The sequence below is a fragment of the Aedes aegypti genome, chromosome 3, assembly GCF_002204515.2.
Source record: "Aedes aegypti strain LVP_AGWG chromosome 3, AaegL5.0 Primary Assembly, whole genome shotgun sequence".
NCBI classification, from domain to species: domain Eukaryota; kingdom Metazoa; phylum Arthropoda; class Insecta; order Diptera; family Culicidae; genus Aedes; species Aedes aegypti.
The window spans coordinates 246631994-246654662 of record NC_035109.1 but is presented as its reverse complement, the minus strand read 5'-3'; the positions used below and the strand labels follow the sequence as shown (position 1 = coordinate 246654662).

At 37.2% G+C, this 22669-nt stretch overlaps 1 protein-coding gene across 1 annotated transcript; it reads right to left on the bottom strand.

Annotated features, from left to right (window-relative positions):
• Positions 1-744: 744 nt before the first annotated feature.
• LOC5565224 (septin-2) lies at positions 745-22669 on the bottom strand. The gene is made up of 4 exons (XM_001649507.2): positions 22565-22669; positions 3304-3561; positions 2433-3233; positions 745-2367 (listed from the first exon to the last, which is right to left on the bottom strand). Exons 1-4 carry the CDS (start codon positions 22592-22594, stop codon positions 2200-2202), a joined length of 1257 nt encoding a protein of 418 aa, XP_001649557.2. The 5' UTR covers positions 22595-22669; the 3' UTR covers positions 745-2199.

Below are 22669 nucleotides of genomic sequence, written 5' to 3'. Positions count from 1 at the left end.
GAGGTCAAGTGACGCTAATGCCTCCCATCGCGGCAAGGTCGCATAACCAAGGGGAGGGATATTCTACCATGTACTACTAATTCAAAATAATTTCCCTGATTGTGATCGAAATTCCCTGAGAATTCCATTTTTTTCCAGGTTAAATAAAATTCCTTAACAATTCCAGGTTTTCCCAGGTAGTAGATACCCTGTTAAGACCATTGGTGCATGTCTTAATAAAGAGGTCCTTAAAGTATTCGTGACTTTTTTTCATTCATTTCAAAAGTACCTTGTACAAAACGCTAATAAGACCGCTAGTCGTCTTCGGACATGAAACGTGGACTATGCTCGAGGAGGACCTCCACGCTCTTAGGTTTTCAGCTAGGGCCATCTTTGGCGGTGTGCAGGAGAACGGTGGAAGGACAAATTACGAGCCCGTCCAAGTCTACTGCGAACCCAGTATACAGAAGGTGGCCAAAGGTGGAAGAATACGAAGGACTGGGCATTTTGCATTTTTTGATTCAAGAATATTTGAAGCGCTGCAATTTAAGTGCAAGATGGAGAGATGCGATCACTAACCAAGCATTGTGTCGTGAAATTATTAATTCAGTGATATCTGTTTAGATTAGATGTTAACGGTACATTAAAGGAAGGCCCGATCTTATCATACACTCTCATTCCATTCCCAGGTTCTCTTTTCGGCGTAATCTGCTATGCAAGGACATGGCTTTCTCAAATTTGTATTTCATTAGAAACGCAATTAAATGTATTAGATATCAGAATATATTTGTAGACCACATAATATATATTTGGGAGAGACATCTCTATTTGAAATTACTTTAACCTAGAACGTTTAAAATAAAATATATCTTAGCTTTTCCATCGCATATAAATATGAAATTATTTGATCCAAGGTTTTCATCGAAATTAGAATGCAAGGTGAAGTGGAATTTAAGGTCATTCATGTACAACATTTTGAGTACACTGAAATCGTAATTAAACATAAATGCACGTATTTCTGAAAACATTCAATACAGTTACAAAACATTGAACTTTTGTAAAAAAAATAAATGTTCAGAGGCGTGAAAGTATGGTAATTTGGGTAGGATTTGTAGCCTAGCGCTAGTTCAATTGTTGTAAGTGCCATTAGGTATATCTGGTGTATTTTTGTAGTCAGACAGCATGACTTCTATTGTAATTTCGTAAATGTGTGATCTATTTGGATAATTTCAGCTGTTGTAAGCATTTTTTACCGCACAAGTTTTCAAAATCTCACCCAGCAACACCGAAGTGTAAAACTGTTGGTGAGAATGAACTGTGCGTAGATCCGATCGGAGTGAAGCTCAGCTTTCGATTTTGAAATATGCAATTTTTGCTATTTAAAAATTACTATTATTAGGCTATAAGTAGATACCAGATTCGGTTGGCGCTCGGTCTAAGCAAAGCGCATTTGACGCGGCACGGAATACTAATCAGGGCTGACAAGCTTCAATCTCAATACCTAATTCTACATAATGTTTAAATCAAAAGGAATGTTTATCGTGGAAATTGGGTACGCCTATAATCTAGGTGTACAGAACTACTAACCCTTTTCATCGTTTTCGACAGATGTTACAGGAGGTTTACAGCTCAATATGGCGGACATCATGAGATGGACAAACAGTGCATGTGCAAGATATTGTAAAATTGAAAATAGAAGCAATTATAGGTAAGAATTAGATTTGACTCCAACCCAATGATGATAAATGGAAATGAGAATTGCTAAGTTAGCCCTGATTAGTATTGAATTTCCTTTGTTGAATTTTGTAAATTTTCCAGTGTGGCTTACTTAGCCGGTAACAAATTTTGTGACGCATAAATGAAATTACCGGTTTCTGTGCTAAATTTGAACAGTATTTTTTAAAACTTTGCAACACTTTGTACTTACAAGTGGGATGAAATGAATGAATAGTATTTCTAGGCGATTTGCAGCTACGTTGGTCTTTTGGCATTTTTCAGTTGAACTGATCAAGTTAAAATAAAACTATAGTTTAGCAAAAGGCTTCCTTTTTGTTCAGGAGTTCACAATGCATAGAAAGAAGCACGGATTTTCCAACCTACCTTAAGCATTCTTAATTTTGATGGGGTCAGCAGCTATGCGGTGCGAAGGAAACATAATGACGACAGTGTATTCCCAAGTGTGTGATTCTAGGGTGTCGTTCGTCCGGTTATCTACAAATTTCATTTCTTTTTGCTTTTGCCCAATGTGAGGGTGTGGTGGGAAGCTGCCATCTGAGACTTGCGCCGATTGAATTCAACAAACTCTTCTTCAAGCTTCTTGCGAGATTCTTCCAGTTTGCGCTTTTCTTCGGCATGGTCTTTCTTTAATTTGTCGAACTTTGCATGCAGCTGGAATTGGATTAGTAACACAGTTGAAGATTCAATATGGGGTCCACACAAAAGTCTTAACTTACCTCTTTCTCACTTTCCTTCAACTCCGCCTCCTTCTCCTTCACACGGACGACGAACATTTGGCGAACTTCATCCTCCTTTGCCTGTAATTCGGCGAGATGGTTGCTCCTCTTCGCTTCGAATGTCTGTTGGAAGGACACCGGTTTGTTGTCGCTGTCCACATCGGTGAATCCCATTTGCTCGAGACGTTTCTGACGATAGAGTTCGTAGTGCTTGGTGTGTGTCTTCTCGCGCATATCCTCCATGTTGGTTCGGATGAGCATTTCCCGCAGCTTGACAAAGTCACAATGAGCTTCGTTCTCTACTTGAACCGTACCCCAAGGATACTGCCGAGCTCGGACCGTTTTGTTGCCAACACGGACAAAGTCGGTACTGCCCACCACAGCGAACGGAATGTGCGAGTTCATGGTTGCGTTGATTTCCGCAACTGATTCATCGTCCGTAGGGAAATGGTAGATCTGAACTCCATTATTCCTCAACTCGTCGTTTATTTTAGCTTTGAACTTCGACAGCTCCGTCTTGGAGATGGTGTCAGCTTTAGCAATAATCGGAATGATATTGACTTTCGAATCCAATTTTTTCATGCAAACCAGATCCAAGGATTTCAAACCATGTCCCGTAGGACAGATGAAATACAGACAAATGTGCGTACGGCTGTCATGGTACGAAGACAAAGACCGCTTTATTTTAAGCTCCTCCTGTAGAAACGTTTCGAACTGCTGGTCGATATAATCAACAACGGATTTGAATGAATCATCCTTGTTGATCTGATCTCCGTAGCCGACAGTGTCACATATCGTCAACTGAGAAAGACAAAAGTTCAATTCGTCACTCATCACTTCCAATAAAAATCAATATCAACCCCGTAATTACCTTCAATCTAACCATGCTCTCCTGCAGCTCGTACGTATGGGCCTTCAACTTTACGTTCGGCAACGAGTGCGGACTCGGTTGGGATTCGAAGTTCGTGTTGAACAACGAATCCATCAGCGTGGACTTACCGAGACCAGTTTCCCCGATGCAAAGGATGTTGAACACGAACCCATTCTGGACGCTCTTGCTGACCAACTGGTCCGGCATGCTGTCGAACCCGACATGGCCGGACAGTTTCAAGGTACGGGGAAGCTCGTGCTGAAAGAAGAACAGAACAGGCAATGTTTATTATCTATATGCTTTAGGTTGAGATCTGATAAACAAAATATAGAATGACCCCTTACTTTTCACTGACTTTAGAAAAACTGATTAAAAAAAACTGAGTGGTTAGAGTCCGCGGCTACATAGCAAAGCCATGGTGAAGGTGTCTAGGTTCGATTCCCGGTCGGTCCAGGATCTTTTCGTAATGAAAATTTCCTTGACTTCCCTGGGCATAGAGTATAATCGTACCTGCCACACGATATACGAATGTGAAAATGACAACTTTGGAAAAGAAAGCTCTCAGTTAATAACTGTGGAAGTGCTGAGAAGAACACCAAGCTGAGAAGCAGGCTCTGTCCCAGTGAAGACGTTATGCCAAGAAGAAGAGAAGAAAAACTGATTTCCGAGAATTCGCTGATTTTCAACACCCAATTTCGGTAGGCACTTGGTTCACAGAGAAGTCGGCAATTCATTTTTTACTAATATGCATGTAATTGTTTTAAATCAGTTATTATTTGTTCTCTCAACATTACCGAGCTGTTAACAACTGATGAAAATGAAGACTTCACCGGTGGTCCAAATCATCGGTTTATCCAAAATTGTTGGACCATGTTAAAAATTGGAGCTTGCACCGGTGTTGCAAACACTATTTGGTCTTTTTTTTTTTCAACAGAGTAACTGCCGGATCCATTTTTGGTCGGATTCAAGCTCTTCCAAAGCTGATTTGACACATGTTTGTTTACTAGTTCGGATTTTTCTCGCTGAAACAATCACCGTCTCTAGTTCCTAGAAATTCATACGGATCATCAGCTTATTTTTCCGGAGAATCGTTTATCCCCCTAAAACTCCTCAGTGATTTCCAAGATTTCCTCTGAGGATTTTTTCCATGAATTTCTCCGGGGTTTTCCCCCAAGAACTCCTCCGGGGATTTCTTATTGGGATTCCTTCGGGGATGGTTTCAGAGAATTCATCCGGAGTTTTCCTCCAGGAATTTCGCTGGGAATTTTCCAAGATTTTCAACAGCAATTCTTTCGAGGATTTCGTCCAGCAATTCCTCCGGAAATTTCATTAAGCAATTCCAACGGCATTTCCCCTAGGAATTGCTTTGGGAATTTCAAAGATTCTTTCGAAAATATCTCCTAAGGACGAGTTTTTATTCTCTCCAGGAGTTCCAGTAGCAATACATCCTGGGATTTCTTTCAGAACTCCACCTGGAATTCCTTCGGTGCTCCGCCGCGAATGCCTCGAAATTCCTCCGGAAATTTCTTTGGAGTACATCCAGGTACTCCTTCAAAGTTCTTTTGGGAATTCCTTGGGAGCTCCACAGGAATATCCTCAGAATTTCCTTCCAAAATCCATCCGGAGTTTCTTGTAGAAATTACTTGAAAAATAACGGACGGAATCCCTGAAGTAATTTACGTAGGAATGATCGAAAGAATAACTGGTATAATTACCATAGTATTAACTGGTGCGAAACCTTTAAGAAACCATGAAGATTTGATTTGATAAATTAAACTATACTAGCTAACCCAGCATGGCTAGCCACGTGCCAACGGAATTTTCAAGCGAAAAGCTATGTATAATCTTTCATAGATTGATAATGTCTATATTTAACTGCAATCTGATAAAATGGACAGATAAATTTCGCTGTTGATAAATATGCAAGTGGTGTATGAATAATAAGCTGAGATGCAGACCCTGTCTCAGTGGAGATGTAATGTTAGAAGAAGAGGTTAATGGTTATAATTTTATTAACATGACCTAAAATTGACACGCATGATATAAATTAACGCGAAATCGCCTAAATTTATGTTCTAACCATGCTCTATAGAACACGTTGCTGCAATGCCGTTGTAATGTTCTGATCTGAATTAATTACTGTTGTAATGTTGTAATGGGGCCCAGATAGTCGTAGCGGTAAACGCGCAGCTATTCAGCATGACCATGCTGAGGGTCGTGGGTTCGAATCCCGCTGGTCGAGGATCTTTTCGTAAAGGAAATTTTCTCGATTCCCAGGGCATAGAGTATCTTCGTACCTGCCACACGATATACACATGCAAAAATGGTCAATCGGCAAAGGAAGCTCTCAGTTAATAACTGTGGAAGTGCTCATATGAACACTAATCTGAGAAGCAGGCTTTGTGCCAGTTGGGACGTAACGCCAGAAAGAAGAAGAATGTTTCTACAGTTGAGAAAATATAAAAAAGTTCCGGAAGCTTCTATGAATTAGAGAGAAAAATCTCACTGAAAATTATCGAATATTTTGCTGAATTCAGATCAATTTCTTTATAGATCATTGTCCAACGATAGCGATCGCCAATGACTCAAAACGAATCAATATCGATCACTATCGAAAATCACTGACTGATTCGCAGTGATAGCTGTAGCAGTGTTCTATAATTTATTGCCATCTTTCGAAATCACAAACTCACAAAATCAAAACTCGGGTGTTCGGCGCACATTCACCACGTTAATGTATATCTTTCTTTTGTATGTGTCTTATTTATTATTATTTTTTTTAACCTTAGTTGGAAATGGCGAAACCTGTTCTGAATAACATTTTTAACTTCATTCGGGATTCATGTTCGGTCTACCAATTTGCTTGAAGTTGTTTTTTCTACGTTTTGATTACCAACCAAGTTCCTAGAAACAAAAACTACAATGCTAAAAATTTCGAGACTATTCTACGAATTAGGAAGAACGATGATCCAGAAAACCCACGAACCTCCTGTCTAATAGCTGTTGTAGTGCTCCACAATTTACAATTGTAATGTTGTAACATTCATATTGACTTTTGTAGTCCTCTTAAATTGACTATTGTAATGCTCAATGAAATATATCGGTGAAACATTTCAAAGCGTTACTGACAGACAGATTACTCCGGGATTTCATATATATGATAGTAAGTTTTATATCCTGCAAATAAAGAATAAAATAATATGTTAATCAGTCCACAGTTCGGGAAGTCTCTCCCTTATGCGTCAACTGCAGCCAGTGCTTATATCTTAGAAATCCCTTAGGTACGAACAGATAAAAGGTACCATGTCAAAAGGTAGAATAATTAATATCACTTGAGATAGGTAGACATGACAGTCCTTTCCCCTTTAGAAACTTTCTAATAACTCTTTAAAAGCCACCTACAAGTTGACAAGTTGCAACAACTCATACAACGAACAATCGAAAATATATCCAAAGAATTCATCTTATCTTAAACACGCAAATTTGCTCATTCCATGACTACAACAAAACATTCAAATCATTGGATTTACTACTCAACATTACATTTGTCAAATTCGTCAACACCAAAGAACAATTTCGTTCATCTCAATACAGCAATCGCTTCATAAAAGAACAACTATGTTCACAATAAACGACAATTTCGTCAGCTCTGAAGAACAATTTGGTTCAACTCAAATTGATATCACTTGAGATAGGTAGACATGACAGTAAGGTGGTGCAAAAGTTCGACCTTAGTGGAATAATAAATATTTCCAGAAAAACTATAACGGTTGAAACGAAATAAATGTTTCACAGTGAACCTTCAACATATTGACTACAATATTGCTTCGTAGCTGGTATGCTTTCCAAGCATTTATGCAAAAACGAATACACCTCAAAGCATGCTTATGATAGGCCTAGAAACACACAAAAAAGTGAATAAGATTTTATTTTTTATTTCGTTCTATGCGATGAAAATTCGACCACATTACAATTCTTACTTGAATAGCATTTGATCCACCCTGACATTTAGAACATTTGAATTGAGCTAGGAATCTAAGTTTTGCCCTACTCGAACTTTTGCCCTACTTTTCTCTACTTATAATTTGTAAAAACTGCAGGAACAATTTTTAGATGGAATGTTGGAGAAATTCCTAGAGGAATCCTAGGTCAAATTTGTTGAGTAATTCCTGGAAGAGTATTAAACATACATGACTTCGTATAATCCTTAGATGCATTTTGAAGCCTGGTATTGAATGTATTTTCGAAGATCTAACATAGTAACAAGCAGTGTTGTGAAAAACTCAATTTCTCATAACGCACGCATGAGATTGTTCATGCGTGAGTTGTGAATCACGCAACACAGCAGTCAAAAAATCATGGATGAATTGGTTCACCTTTTTGACTCATTGTCTCGTATTTCCACAGTTTACTCACATACGGCAATAATTTATTGTTAGTCCGGTAAAATTATAGTAATCCTTTCTAACGTGAACAACATCATTCGGGTTTCACGTGTTTTTGACTGGTTTTGCGACTGAATCAGTTTTTACGGTTTGAGTGGTTTTGCATCAAAATGTCAAGCGTGAGATTTGCGAAGCAGATCAGTAATGAGTTTGCTCTCACAGGAGAGCGTATTGATCGAGATTTGAGTGTGAGTCTATCAACACTGGTAACAAGTTGGTAAATCAGTGGAAAAGTCAGTCAAAAAATATCTGGTGGAAATCCTGAGATAGTCTCTGGAAAAATGTTCACAATGATTGGAAATCACAGGATGTAGAATCGTTTGAGGCTAAGTAGCCCGTCATTCGTTTTGGCAACAATGATGAATTTTCAGCATGCTTTCGAAGTGATAAAACTCAGTCTTGATAGTTTGTATTGACTTGAAAAAGTATCACTGTACGCGCTAACATACATAGAGTATGCTGATATTTTTTCGTCTATGTCAGTGCAAAACCAACTGATTTTCTTTGATTCGAAATCGTGAGATGAATTAGCAACAATCATCAACGACACGTACAAATTTCAATGACGGCCTACTTCGCCTTAAGTGCTCAAGGATTTCCTGAATCGAATTCTGAATAAATTCTTCTAAGCATTCATTGAAGTCGCTGGAAGAATTTCTGGGAGACTTGATGGACAGATCACTGTAGGAATTTCTGGAGATTAAATGAAATGATTGTAGAAATCACAGGAAGAACTGCTGAAGCACTTCCTCGAAGAGAGAAGAAATTCTTGAAGAACCTGTGAAATAGTCGCGTAATAGTTTCTGCAGGTTTTTCTACAACTTTTAGAATTTGGCAGCATGATTGACTACAAGCAGAAAAAGTAAAAATAAAGGACTTTAGAGACCTTTTGGGTTAGAGAGACTTTAGATATCTTTAGATACACCAATTCGAACAAAAAAACACATTTTAACTAGAATCATTTGGATAAAATTCATCCATTTATACACATAAGTTACAGAGATGTATTGTAGGATTATTCCTAACGATGTTTTCGAAAAACACTCGTAGTTTAAAATATTAGTTACATTTACTTTTGTTTAACAAACTGAAATCTTTTTATTCTATTAATGAATGTATCAGTATCTCTGTCTAGAACAATTTATATGGTCGAATAAGGTACGATAATATGTTTTCAATTGAAAAATTTGTATATTTTGCTCTTTTGCAACTCAGCATAGATAAACCACAAAAAGATTTGTTTGATTTTTGTAAAATTCATTTTTTTTATAATTTTTTATACCAGAAAGATTGAAAAAAAAACATATAAGTGGATTAATTCAAATTTTCTATGGTCAATTTGACAAATGTAAGCTAGGAATGAAAAAAATAAAGGAAAACAGCAATTATGTATATTAAAACTTATTCAAAATCTCATAAGCAGTCTGCCAATAAATAATAATACTACTTGATCCACTTACCCCACCCCATTAAAAAGTAGGGGTAAGTGTACTATATCCAATATATCTATATTTATTTATAGAAATCACATATTTTTCATTGTGATTCATTCAACTGAAATGCTCACCATGTATTGAAAAAACTAATAGTATTCGATTTTGAACAGAGATACAATGGATTTTTGACTGAAAGAAAACAATTTTCAAATTATTTTGTTTTTACAGCTAACAAGTTTGCTTGTGTTAGTGTACGTGTAGTACCAGTTTTACAATAGTATCAGTGTGGACTTAAGAATATAGCCTAAAACAAAGCAATGGTGCGAAAACATTCAACATATTCAAGTATTTATGCTTCAGTGCGCATCGTACCTTCGTGCTGTGCGTACACGATTTATCTCTGCTCTTGGAAGTTTTCTTAAAAACTACCTAAAGCAATAAAACAGCACTTTTCAGTGCTACAAAAACAGTACTTTTCAGTGCTAAAATTAAAAACGGTACTTTTCAGTGCTACTAAAACAGTACTTTTCAGTACTATTTTTTCTACTATTGATCCCTTTACGATCCTTGTTTGGACCCGTGCCTTCGATTTTTCGTTGGACCCGTTGGCGAAAGCTAGCGGTGGTAATCCTTCTTGGACACCGTCTTGGGAAAAAACCTTTCGAAGGTCACGTCTTCTTTCGTTTATTAATTAAACATGGTATCAACAACAATCAAAAGGATGGGTGAATCTCTGAATTCACTACTTCCTTCCAAAAAAGTGGGTTTTAAAACTGTCACTACACGTGGCAAGAATGGAAGAAAGGACGCTTCCCCGGAATGCGAACTTTCTTCCAAGGGTGAAATGAATAATTGTATCGAAATGAGCAATCAGTTCGATGCTCTAGACAAATTTTCCGAACACCAAATCGAAGCAGCCTCTAGCCCAGGCTCTTTGATTCAAGTGAGGAAGCAAAGAGTGCCGCCTATCGTGGTCAGTTGTTCCGAATTTGGGGGATTTAGGCAGGAGATCTTGAACTCCATTAGGGGAATCAAGGTTTCCTTCCAAATCGCAAAGAAAGGAGACTGTCGCGTTTTGCCGGAAACTCTTAAAGATCGTGAGCTTCTTCTCAAACATCTTGAAGAGAAGAAGCACAAATTTTTTACTTATGACGACAAAACTGAACGTTTGTTCAAAGTTGTCTTGAAAGGTCTCTCAAGTGACTATAAGTCACCTGAAGAGATCAAAAATGGAATAAATGATATACTTGGATTTTCCCCAGTCCAAGTAATCATTATGAAAAAGAGAACCCAATCTGGCATTGTTCGGAAAGGGCTTTCTCAAGAATTTTATTTAGTTCACTTTAACAAAAAAGAACTAAATAATATTAAAGCTTTAGAAAAAGCAAAACTTTTGTTTGATGTCCGTGTGACATGGGAACATTTCCAGAAACCTGGAGGAAATTACCAGAACCCCACTCAGTGCCGTCGGTGCCAAAAGTGGGGTCATGGTACAAAAAATTGTCGCATGGATGCTAAATGCATGATTTGCGGAGGTTCTTCTCACGCCAAAGACGTCTGTCCAGTGAAGGAAGATACCACCAAATTCATATGTTGTAATTGCGGGGCTAACCATAAGTCCAATTTTTGGAATTGTCCTTCACGCAAAAAGGTCATTGAGGCTCGTGCCAGGCAGATGAAAGATAATATCCGTTACGATAACGGTCGTTTCCGGAATTTGCCTGGTAGAGTATCGAACAATGCTCATTTTTCAGTTAACGATCGCTTGATCATGAATCATACCCATCAGGAAGATTATAATCATGCTCATTCACAAACTAATTTTAATCCGTCGGGTAGCCGTTCGAATCTTTCTATTTCGAATGTATCTACCCACGGTAAATCCTTTGCCGATATCGTAGCAGGAAATTCGAACTCCTCCCCTGTTCGATCCATGGGTACCCATTCTACTTGTTTCAAATCAAATGGAAAAAACCCTACCGCCACAGGTAACTCCGCTTCTTCGTCTACCGGAAATTCCAATGGGAAATCACATGACATGTCTGCCTCTGATTTTAATTTTCTAACTGAACAATTGAATCTAATGATTGATGCAATGTTCAAAGCCACCACTATGACTGAAGCAGTCCAAGTAGGTGTAAAATTTACAAATCAAATTGTTATTGGATTACGTTTTTCTAATGGATCCAAATAATAATTTAAATATTTTAAATTGGAATGCTCGTTCTCTGAATGGTAAAGAGGACGAGCTGTTCAATTTTCTTACGGTTAATAACGTGCATATAGCAGTTATTACCGAAACGTATTTAAAACCTGGATCTAAACTCAAAAGAGATCCTAACTTTTTTGTTTATCGTAATGATCGACTTGATGGGGCATGTGGGGGAGTTGCAATCATCATTCATAGGCGTATAAAACATCAACTGTTTTCATCATTTGAAACTAAAGTTTTTGAAACTTTAGGTGTTTCTGTTGAAACACAGTTTGGTAAATATACTTTCATAGCTGCCTATTTGCCTTTTCAATGCTCTGGGCAGCAAGTTAATTTGCTCCAAACTGACTTGCGTAAGTTGACTCGCAATAAGTCAAAATTTTTTGTCATTGGTGACTTTAATGCCAAACATCGGTCATGGAATAATTCTCAAAGTAATTCCAACGGCAGAATTTTATTTGATGAGTGCTCTTCAGGATATTTCTCAATGCAATACCCTGATAGCCCCACATGTTTTTCCTCTTCTAGAAATCCATCTACGATTGATCTGGTCTTAACCGACTCTAGTCATCTTTGTAGCCAACTGATTACTCATGCTGATTTTGATTCTGATCATGTCCCTGTTACATTTCAAATATCCCAAGAAGCGATTCTCAATCCTTTCAGCTCCACTTTCAATTATTTACGAGCCGACTGGAATATATATAAAACGTATGTTGACTCCAATCTTGATGTTAACATTTCTTTAGAAACTAAACTTGATATTGACAATGCTCTTGAATCTTTAACAAATTCCATTGTTGAAGCCCGGAGCATTGCAATTCCAAAATGTGAAGTAAAATTTGAATCCGTGATTATAGACGATGATCTTAAACTCTTGATCCGTCTTAAAAACGTGAGGAGAAGGCAATTTCAACGCACTCGCGATCCTGCTATGAAAATTATATGGCAGGATTTGCAGAAAGAAATCAAGAAACGTTTTGCTCAATTAAGAAGCAAAAATTTTGAAAATAAAATTTCTCAATTGGACCCTGGCTCTAAGCCCTTTTGGAAATTATCTAAAATCTTGAAAAAACCTCAGAAGCCAATACCGGCATTGAAAGAGGAAAACAAATTATTACTAACTAATTGCGAAAAAGCTCAAAAACTTGCTATGCAGTTTGAAGGTGCGCACAATTTTAATTTAGGACTTACTAGTCCAATTGAAAATGAAGTTACTCAGGAGTTCGAAAATATTCTCAATCAAGAGAACGTTTTCGAAAATGCCTGGGAGACTGATTTGGAAGAAGTGAGAACTATTATTAAAAAATTCAAAAACATGAAAGCTCCTGGCGATGATGGAATTTTCTACATCCTCATCAAGAAACTTCCAGAAAGTAGCTTATAATTTTTAGTTGATATATTTAATAAATGTTTTCAATTAGCATATTTTCCTGACAAATGGAAAAATGCTAAGGTTGTTCCAATTTTATAACCAGACAAAAATCCTGCAGAAGCTTCTAGCTATCGTCCAATCAGTTTGCTTTCCTCCATCAGTAAACTTTTTGAAAAGGTTATTTTGAACAGAATGATGGCCCACATCAACGAAAATTCAATTTTTGCCAATGAACAGTTCGGATTCCGCCATGGACATTCGACCACTCATCAACTTTTACGTGTAACAAATTTGATCCGTTCCAACAAATCTGAAGGCTATTCTACTGGTCTTGCTCTTCTAGACATAGAAAAAGCATTCGACAGTGTTTGGCATGAAGGTTTGATTGTAAAATTAAAAAACTTTTCTGTGATACATTGTTAGAATAATTCAAAGTTATCTGTCAAATCGTACACTTCAGGTTAATTATCAGAACTCCAGATCTGAAAGACTTCCTGTAAGAGCTGGTGTTCCTCAAGGCAGCATTTTGGGACCAATATTATACAATATTTTCACATCTGACTTACCTGAGCTACCTCAGGGATGTCAAAAATCTTTGTTTGCGGATGACACAGGCCTCTCCGCCAAAGGACGAAGCCTGCGTGTCATCTGTAGTCGATTGCAAAAAAGTTTGGATATTTTTTCTTCATACTTGCAAAAATGGAAGATTTCTCCTAATGCTTCCAAAACTCAACTAATAATATTCCCACATAAACCAAAAGCTCTTTATTTGAAACCTTCAAGTAGACATGTTGTCACGATGAGAGGGGTTCCAATAAATTGGTCAGATGAAGTTAAGTATCTAGGGCTCATGCTAGATAAGAATTTAACTTTCAAAAATCACATTGAGGGCATTCAAGCCAAATGTAATAAATATGTAAAATGTCTCTATCCCCTTATTAATAGAAAATCAAAACTTTGTCTTAAGAACAAGCTGTTGATATTCAAACAAATTTTCAGGACAGCCATGTTGTATGCTGTACCAATATGGACTAGCTGTTGTAATACCAGGAAGAAAGCTCTGCAGTGAATTCAAAATAAAATTTTGAAAATGATTCTGAGGCTTCCTCCCTGGTATAGTACCAATGAGTTACATAGAATATCCAATGTTGAAACATTGGAACAAATGTCAAATACAATCATTAATAATTTCAGGCAAAAATCGTTACAATCTTCTATTGCCACGATTAATGCGTTATATGTTTAGGTTAAGTTAGGTTAAGTATATTAAAAACGTTTTTTTCTCTTATAAGCAGGTGAAATCAACTCACCTGTAAAAAAACTGAACTGCTACGGCAAATGAAATGTAATATGTTGTTAACAAAATGTTAATTAAATCTTAAATTTGTTTTACCAAATTAGGATGATAGTGTTGTCAAATAACACAGAACACCTAGATATAAGAAATGAATGTAATGTTTGGAATGATACTAATAAAGAAATTAAAAAAAAAAAAAGTATTTATGCTTAATATGGAGAAATGATCCACTTACCCCACTGATACACTTCCTCCACTGTACCTTATTAGAAAAATCATATATCCATCTCAAAATACAAAATGTCAAAATTGATTCTACATGCATCCAATAAAGTTAAAATCTGAAGCACGAATAGAGTTTCAACAACAATCATGTGGAAGAAATCTGAATTTTAGATAACACTTCGTTATCTACCTGCATGTTGATGTTTTTATTACCTATATATGAACATATATAAGTTATATGTATATGTTTTCCTAAATGCATTTGAACTTTCAACAGAAATAACAGAACTTTCTTTGCCAAAGTTGTTATTTTTGGATACATATATCGTCATAAATTGATGATACTGTGAATAACATATACAAAACAAAACTACAATGAAAGCTTACATTTCGGATGTTTTGGGTTTCTGAAACCGGGATTGAAAACAAACATGATATTCGAAGCCTCACGTAAATCACTATTCAACCATACTTTGACGGTTCAGATTATATGATTGGTTACGGAATTACAGGTCATCCAATTTAGGGTCATAGTTTTAAGAACTAAAAAAGCTTCGAAAGCCCCAGTTCACCGGTATCGATTACAGTGTCTTGCGCAATACTCACACTAAATTCGAAAATCTTTAACAATTCAATTTGGTGATCGAGTTCCAAACAAGTTTGCGTTCGAACGAGATTTTATGCACCAGAGCAAACAATGCTTCCAGTTGTAACATATCGAAAGCATGCAGTAGCAGCGGCAACACTAGATACCTCCTTCAAAACGTGTTTGGTTGGAGGTGGGTGGTAAAGTAGGTGAATAAGTTGTCCGACTCTGCCAGCCAGCCAGTTCAGTGGGCTATGTGATGTTAACTTTGCGCTTGAATCTGCTAGTGTGGTCACGCCTCGTCTAGCAGAAGACGAGCATTCACCGAATGTATTATTTATAAAAGCAAGCACTCGATTTAGGCACAGCAGCATACAATCTTTTCGTAGAATAGTAATGGGCAATTTTTGTGCAATGAGCGAGACCCAATTAATATTACCAATGCGCTGCTTTGCTGAACTTGCGGTAGTAGGGTGGAGGCATCGGTTTTGAATATAGCGCCAATTGTAGTCATAGATTATACACCATTTTACACAGAAAATTAGCATGAAACATTTCGTGCTATAGTTTAATCATGTATAGTTTAATCATGTACACCTAATTTGGTCAGGATATTTCTAATTTGATCACTCTCATAAGAAATAAATGTTTTGCATTTTTGTCTAGCAGTGTAAAAGTATCGGTAGAAGTTTAAAAACATAGCTAGAAATAATCATGACAAGTTTATTAAAAAAAACGTTTTGGGCATGAGCATTGACGACTTTCCAATTCGTAGCTGCCACTCCGTTACTAATTAGAACAATAGAGATTGCGCAATGTAACCTCTTGGTAAATGATGTGATTCATAACCCTTTGTTTAATTAGTCATCTATTAGAAAACGTAACTTTGTAGTAGGTCGACATTCATAATGTCGAAGTATTAAAAGGTTATTTTTGATAATAACAAGTATGTATATATTAAAAATGTATAAAACAAGAACAAAAATTTAAGCCGATACTTGTAGTGACGAACCGTCCATAGTTTGATTTAAAATCACATAAACGCAACGTTGCCAGAACAAAAATGTGTTATTATAAGCTTGAAACGAGCTCACCATATATTGACCAACGCAATTTTCAATGCGAAACTAAGGGTAATACTCAGTTCCGATATTTGCTTACATAATATGGATGGAAAGCTTCAATTTGGCGTATTTGCAGCACATATATGTCTTTCTATATATTTTCAAACAATATTTTCCCTTAGCCTGATCAAAATCGATGCTTCTACCCTATATGGAGCAACATAAATACTAGACGATGATCACTTATCGTTGAATTCAATAGTAGATATTCACTTCGATTAGTTGTCGCCTTATGATGGACAATAAACGAAAGCCATTCCTCACACCGATAAGGGTCGCCGACCCAGAAGAACAACATTGTTACGTGTTTGTTTATCCAATTTGTATTCCCAATTCAATCTTCGGCAGACTCTCATATGGACAACGCAGACCAATGGGAGGCACGGGCGCGATTCGAAACTGTTGCGGAACAAAAAGAAAAGGCGAAACGATAGACAGTGTAGTGACGGACAAGACAAGACGAACATGAAACCGCCGTCTTCAGTTGTCGTAATCAAGGCTTTCACTGATTGAACTGGCTGGCTTAATACGAAAAAAAGAGCACTGATATTTTCAATCAATGAATGGGTAGTTTCACGAATGCGCACCGGTGCATTTCATAGTGAGATTGAATTCTTTGACCACCTACGGTCATCACTCTCACTTCCTCTGTTTTGGTCTATGGCATTCAATTTGAATTAAATTTTGGTCTAAGTTTGATCGTTTTGACAATATACGACGATACGTTAAAGCATTATCTAGCTTTTATTTCCAGAATTCCATTTTGGGAAATCAGTACAACATTGACAATGATTTACGACCTTCAAAACATAAGATATCAGTATTAGAAACCGATTCAATTCTTGGCACTTTTGATTCACTTCGACAGCAACTTTTGTTCAAGCATTTTTTTAGAGACACCAATTTGCTATATTATCAAACAAAGCTATATAAAAAGTGTTCAAAAACTTTCAAGACATTGCAAAATTTGTTGAATTTGCTATAAACGTGAAACGTCTCCTTAACGCTCATTTTCTACACCCATCCCATATATCGAAATTATTAGTCGTTTTCCCAGATAGCCAAACAAACGAACGAAACGAAAATCCAATCGCCCATCTGCTGTAGGTAGCGATACTGATATAACTGTTAACGTGCTAACGTTCCGCCTAGATTCGGCGTTCGTTCGAAAGACCGAATGATTTTCACCTGCATCCATCGAATTCACTTGGGAAAGTAAACCGCGGGTAAAAGAATAGAGCTATATGCAAAGCATTGCGTACCGATTCGAAGGGGTTGTTGAAGCAGTTGGATTGGTTTTTACCATAATGTAGTAGACTTTAACCCGGAGCACGAAATAAGGGTGAAAGTCTTCCATTTATTAGAAAATTTATTTTATCCTGCCTTTTGTCCGATCGATTACGTATTCAATGTAAGTACTGATCGGTCAGGCCCTACGAATTTGCTGAAATTTTAAGTACCCAGGGCTGGTAGCGACGGTGTGTCTTAAAAATAGGAACGTTAGAAACTTCATGCTTGAAAAAAAGTTGACCAACAATGGAAAAACGGTGCATTCTGTTTTAAAGATTTGTATTTTATATTTTTAAAACAAGTAGGTACTGGTAGCTCAGTTATCGATTGCAGTTGAAAGATTGCTTAACGATTTATTCTGATTGCATCAATTATTTTTCATACAATCGAAAGCCTATGTTCGGTTTTGGGGTAACTTTGATAATGGGTATGCGAATGAATTACTTAGAGCAAATAGGTCATTGCATACCTCTAGGCGTTTAACACTATATGGAAATTTATGACTTCGATTATGACCATTTATGTCCCCAATTCGTACAAATGATTATCACTAATTAATTAACAAAAAAGAATTATTACCGGATTCATGTTCTACTATAACTGGGCTGTCAGAGATAAGCGACGTACCCTTTAAAATTTTATCAATTAATATTCGTAAAACAGATTTTTTATAAGGGTTTCAAAAATGCTAAAATCCTATAAATTTTTGATATAGCCCTTCAATAAAAGTTTCCATACTTGTAAAAACTTTTGCGATAGGCCGGAGGTGAAAGACATGCACAATACACTGCAATGAAAGTTATTTGTCCAAAATCACAGATTCCCAATAACAACGACTTTATACAACTTATTATTGATGTTTTTGTAGATTGAGAGCCCATCAATGTTCGTTCAAACCGATTTTCGCGGTGGTCATCTCAAATTCCCGGGTTTTCCCGTCCTTTTCCCGCTTTGCCACCCTGCTTCATACAATACTTCACAGACTCATCTCAAGATTTCTTCAGGAAGTCCTCCATAAAATCTGTGAGAAATTTATCAAAGAATTTATCCAAAAATATTTCCAGGGAATTGCCACGGATTATTTTTAGGAATTGTATTGTTATCTCTGGTGAAACTTCAGTAGAAATTCTTGATGAACACTAGAAAGAATCCCTGAAAGAACTCGCTTATTTATGAGGAAGTCTTTCTAAATACATTGGTAGATTTATAACTGTTGCTAGATACATTGCGTAAAAAATATTTCAAACAATATTAATGGAATCCGTGGACATTATCCTGTAAGATTTTCTGAAAGGATTTCTAGAAACATATCCAGAACAGAAATTTGTATAGGAATGAACGGAATAAATGCTGTAACATTTTTTGGCGTGGATGAAACTATGAAGAAATTGCTTAAAAAATGTCATTAATCCATGGTTGAAATCATTGAGGAAAACCTGGAAGAGTTCTAAATATATTTCCTGGAATAATCCCTGGAGGAATTATGGACTAATTCCTGAGACGAACCATTGATGAACACGTGAAGGAATCCTTTCAAAAATGACTGGTAGAATAAACGAAAAAAACGCTTAATAACTCCTTGGGGAGTTTAATATTTGTTTGCTGGTATAAGGACATCGAAACGTCAAAAAAGTTATACCACCAATACATCAACCGGCATTTTATTGAAATGAACCAAAGATAACATAGATCCACAGTAGCAACGAAGGAATGGAAATAACTATGTATGATACAACTTTAGAATTAGACTTACACCACTCGTATCCAAGATTGGAGTCAATGTAAAAGCTATCTATGCTGTTTCTAGCATATTTTATTTTTTAGGTGAATGGATGGAAGGATTGGCAATGACAGTTCGATATCTTCTATACTAGATATACCACTTGCTAGCAGCTGGAAGTGGGTACAACTTTTCAACTCGCTTTTACTTCTATGTTCCACATATGTTATGTGCTTCAACTGCATACTGCGATCAGAAAAAAGCGCTTTCTTGATCCTTGCAGAAATTTTGCATGCATCAAGATAGGTCGAGAAATTACTTGTCAGCAGCAAATCGAAAAATAAATTATTAGTGTGGTAGATTCGAATCAATCAAGTAAGCGCTGTTCTGATAAGCGAAGTAATTCGGTCGATATGTCAAGATGTGCAGACGGAATCCACCACATATTGGAGACTAAGATCGGATTCTAATCACAGCCGATTATTAGGCTTCAAAAGGCGTCAGGAACAACATCATTAATCCAAAGTATGAAAAGGTGAACGATAGTGCAGCCACAATGAGAAGCACCATTTCCGAGGCCCTTTTCACCGAGCAGCCAAGGATCGTGATCAACGTACTCAAGCGCCCATCGTTGTTGAACAACGGCAGAATCTCCATCTAGGCGAACGGTTGTTCGGGCCCAGGTCGTTGGAAATGCCCTTGATACTTGGTAAATCGAGCGTGTGGTCATCATGACAGAGTTCTCGAGAATGTTTGATTCACTGATGTGAACTCCTGGACGTGAACCTTGGATCGACGGATACATTTGGCGTGGTCGTTTGATGCACTGATGCTTTGGATGAATGTGCACATCCGGAATGATACGTACGTGCGTAGGTGACATATCGCAAGTCGTTTTCATACACAAAGTTAAGTATATTTGGAGTATGTACTTTGTCTCTAGACGCTCTAGTTAACCTTTTAACTGTTCTAGACTTACAATTTGTACCAGGATATGTCTGATCTACCATAACCCCCTGATGTCAAATTACTGAGATACCTAAGTCGCCGAAGAAGATCTTGATGCATTGAGAAGCCATTTATGAAACCTTGTTTAGCTGAAGTTCTAGCATTTGATGTTGAGTCACATGAAGAGGCAGAGGAAGACAAAAGCGGAGAGTATTCCCTTGTGAGATTTCTGAAGAGATGAAAAAATCCTAGACAAGTAAAAGACGGACAACGTAGAGATGCGGTGGTCAAAAGATGGCACGTATTGTCAAAGTCCTGACGAGCAATGCGCTACCAACGCGTTGGCTCGAAGAAGGCAAGAATAAGTTGACCTTAAAGGACAACGTGGAAATGCGTTGGTCCGAAGAAGGCACTTAAGAGCAGTGTTGTGAAAAACTCAATTTCTCGCAACTCACGCTTGAGATTTTTCATCCGTGAGTTGTCAATCATGCAACTCAGCAGTCAAAAAATCATGGATGAGTTGGCTCACCTTTTTAAATCATTGTCTCGTATTTCCACAGTTTACTCACACACGGCAATAGTTTGTTGTTAGTCTGGTAAAACTATGTTAATCCTTTCTAACGTAAACAACAACATTCGGGTTTCACGAGTTTTTTTCCGGGTTGTGCGACTGAATAATTTTTTACGGTTTGAGTTGATTGAGTTGATTTTGCATCAAAATCTCAAGCGTGAGATTTGCGAATCAGATCTCTAATGAGTTTGCTCTCACGGGAGAGCGTATTGATTGAGATTTTGAGTTTGAGTCTATCAACACTGCTTAAGAGTCACAGACCTTAACGACCAACACTGGCAACGTGTTGGCCCGGAAAAGGCATAAGAAATCAATGTCCCTAACGAGCAATGCACCGCCAACGCGTTGGCTTTTAGAAGGAATAATTGGTTAAAGTCAGAATCAAAGTCCTTAACTTGCAACACGCTATTAACGTGTCTGGCAGGAGAAGGCAAAAGGAAAGATGATCCTTAAGATTAAGGCAAAGAAAGGAAAATCTGAATGGAAAATACGCTAATCACGCATTGGTCCAGCGAAGACACATTTAATTATTGTTTTTCGGGGTCTAAAGGCTGAATAACATTATTTTTTGATTATGGTCAAGAGTAAAATTTTCAGGTAACAACAAAGGATAAAAAAGATTCACAGAACTATAAAAAATAAAGTACCTGAAGGAATTGAGATACAATCGATCTTGTGTGAAACCTCAAATAAAATATTTAAAAATCAATGGAATTTTACTTGAAAAATTATTTGAATACTAGTGGTCCCGGCAAACTTCGTCTTGCCATCAAGTAGGCTGTTGCAAAACGTCATTTAATCCCCCATACGAAATGACACCTGAGTCTTCTCCCGTTTTCCCGATTATTCCGGAGGCTTTCCCAAACTTTTTTCCTTGCACGAACACGTCGCATCCCTTGTCGAATGCAACAGTGAAAAACTTACCTCAATCCGTTGATCCGTTCTCAAGTTATTTCGTGACATACAAACACCACTCCATTTTTATTTATATATAGATTACTTGGAAGGACTGCTCGATTTGGCGAGCGTGGGGCAGAACCGAGGATGGAGAGATGCGGCCACGAACCGAGTATTGTGGCGTGAAATTGTTGATTCAGTGTTATCTGTGTAGATGTTAACTAAATAAATAATAATAATTGAAAGGACTGCAAGACTAATTTCGTGGATAAAATTTAGGAGAATTTTCAAGATACATTTCGGAAGGATCTTAATGATGAACTGGTCGAATTTAATTTAAGAAGAGATGTTAGAGACTTTCCATTAAAATAGAAACCAAGTCTCTTAAAAGAGATCTGCTACCAGTCCTGGATCTAAATCCGTCTGCTGTTTAACATACCAGGGTGGTACATATACTGTTTCCACAGATTTCTCAAATTAAGATGATTAATTATGACTATGAGACGTGCAATTACCGTTCTCCTCGACTTTAAATACAAAATACAACCATTCATACGCTTCGAAGCACTTCTCGGAATGCATTTCAGAATTGGTCCACATACGCACTTTCAAGCCTTTTTATAGGTATGTATCTTTGTGTGTGGAATATATGCACAAGTGGGGGAGAATGAGAATAAGAACATAAGAATCATTGATGCGTCTGGTAACAATCATTCAGCACTTCCGAGTCCATCCCTGCACTTCTCCCTTGGGGCAAGCAAACCAGAAAATGCATCTCAGTTTTAGCAAATATTTGATATCGACATAAACCAACATAGAATTTCCACGAAGCACTTGGAAAATATCAATAGAACACATCCGGTACTCCATTTCCACTGGAACATTTCAGCCAATTTCCAAACCTGCTTGAACGAATCAGATTTCTATTTAGCAACATCCGCAGCGACGCCCTTCTGATGCTTTCTAGCGTTTACTCCATTGCACTCACAAATCACATCTTCGTTTCGATCATCTGCCCGAGCTAAATATTATCAATCACATCCACAGTATTCTGCCCATTAATGGCTTGCATTTTCACAAAATATTTTGCCCAACATAAAACTTTTAAGCACAGAAAACAGCGAAAAAACACTACCTTTTGCACATCAACGTCTGCGGCCGCCATAATGATTCACTGAAGACTGACTGAATCAGCAAACTCGATGACAGCGGTTTATAAAAAAAACGAAAACGGCCCTCT

Coding starts and splice junctions, on each gene's coding strand:
- LOC5565224 (XM_001649507.2), bottom strand. CDS start 22,594: ATGGCGGCCGCAGACGTTGATGTGCAAAAG. Junction 3,234..3,303: donor AGAGCATGGTTAGATTGAAG/GTAATTACGGGG, acceptor TGTCTTTCTCAG/TTGACGATATGTGACACTGT. Junction 2,368..2,432: donor TGAAGGAAAGTGAGAAAGAG/GTAAGTTAAGAC, acceptor ATCCAATTCCAG/CTGCATGCAAAGTTCGACAA.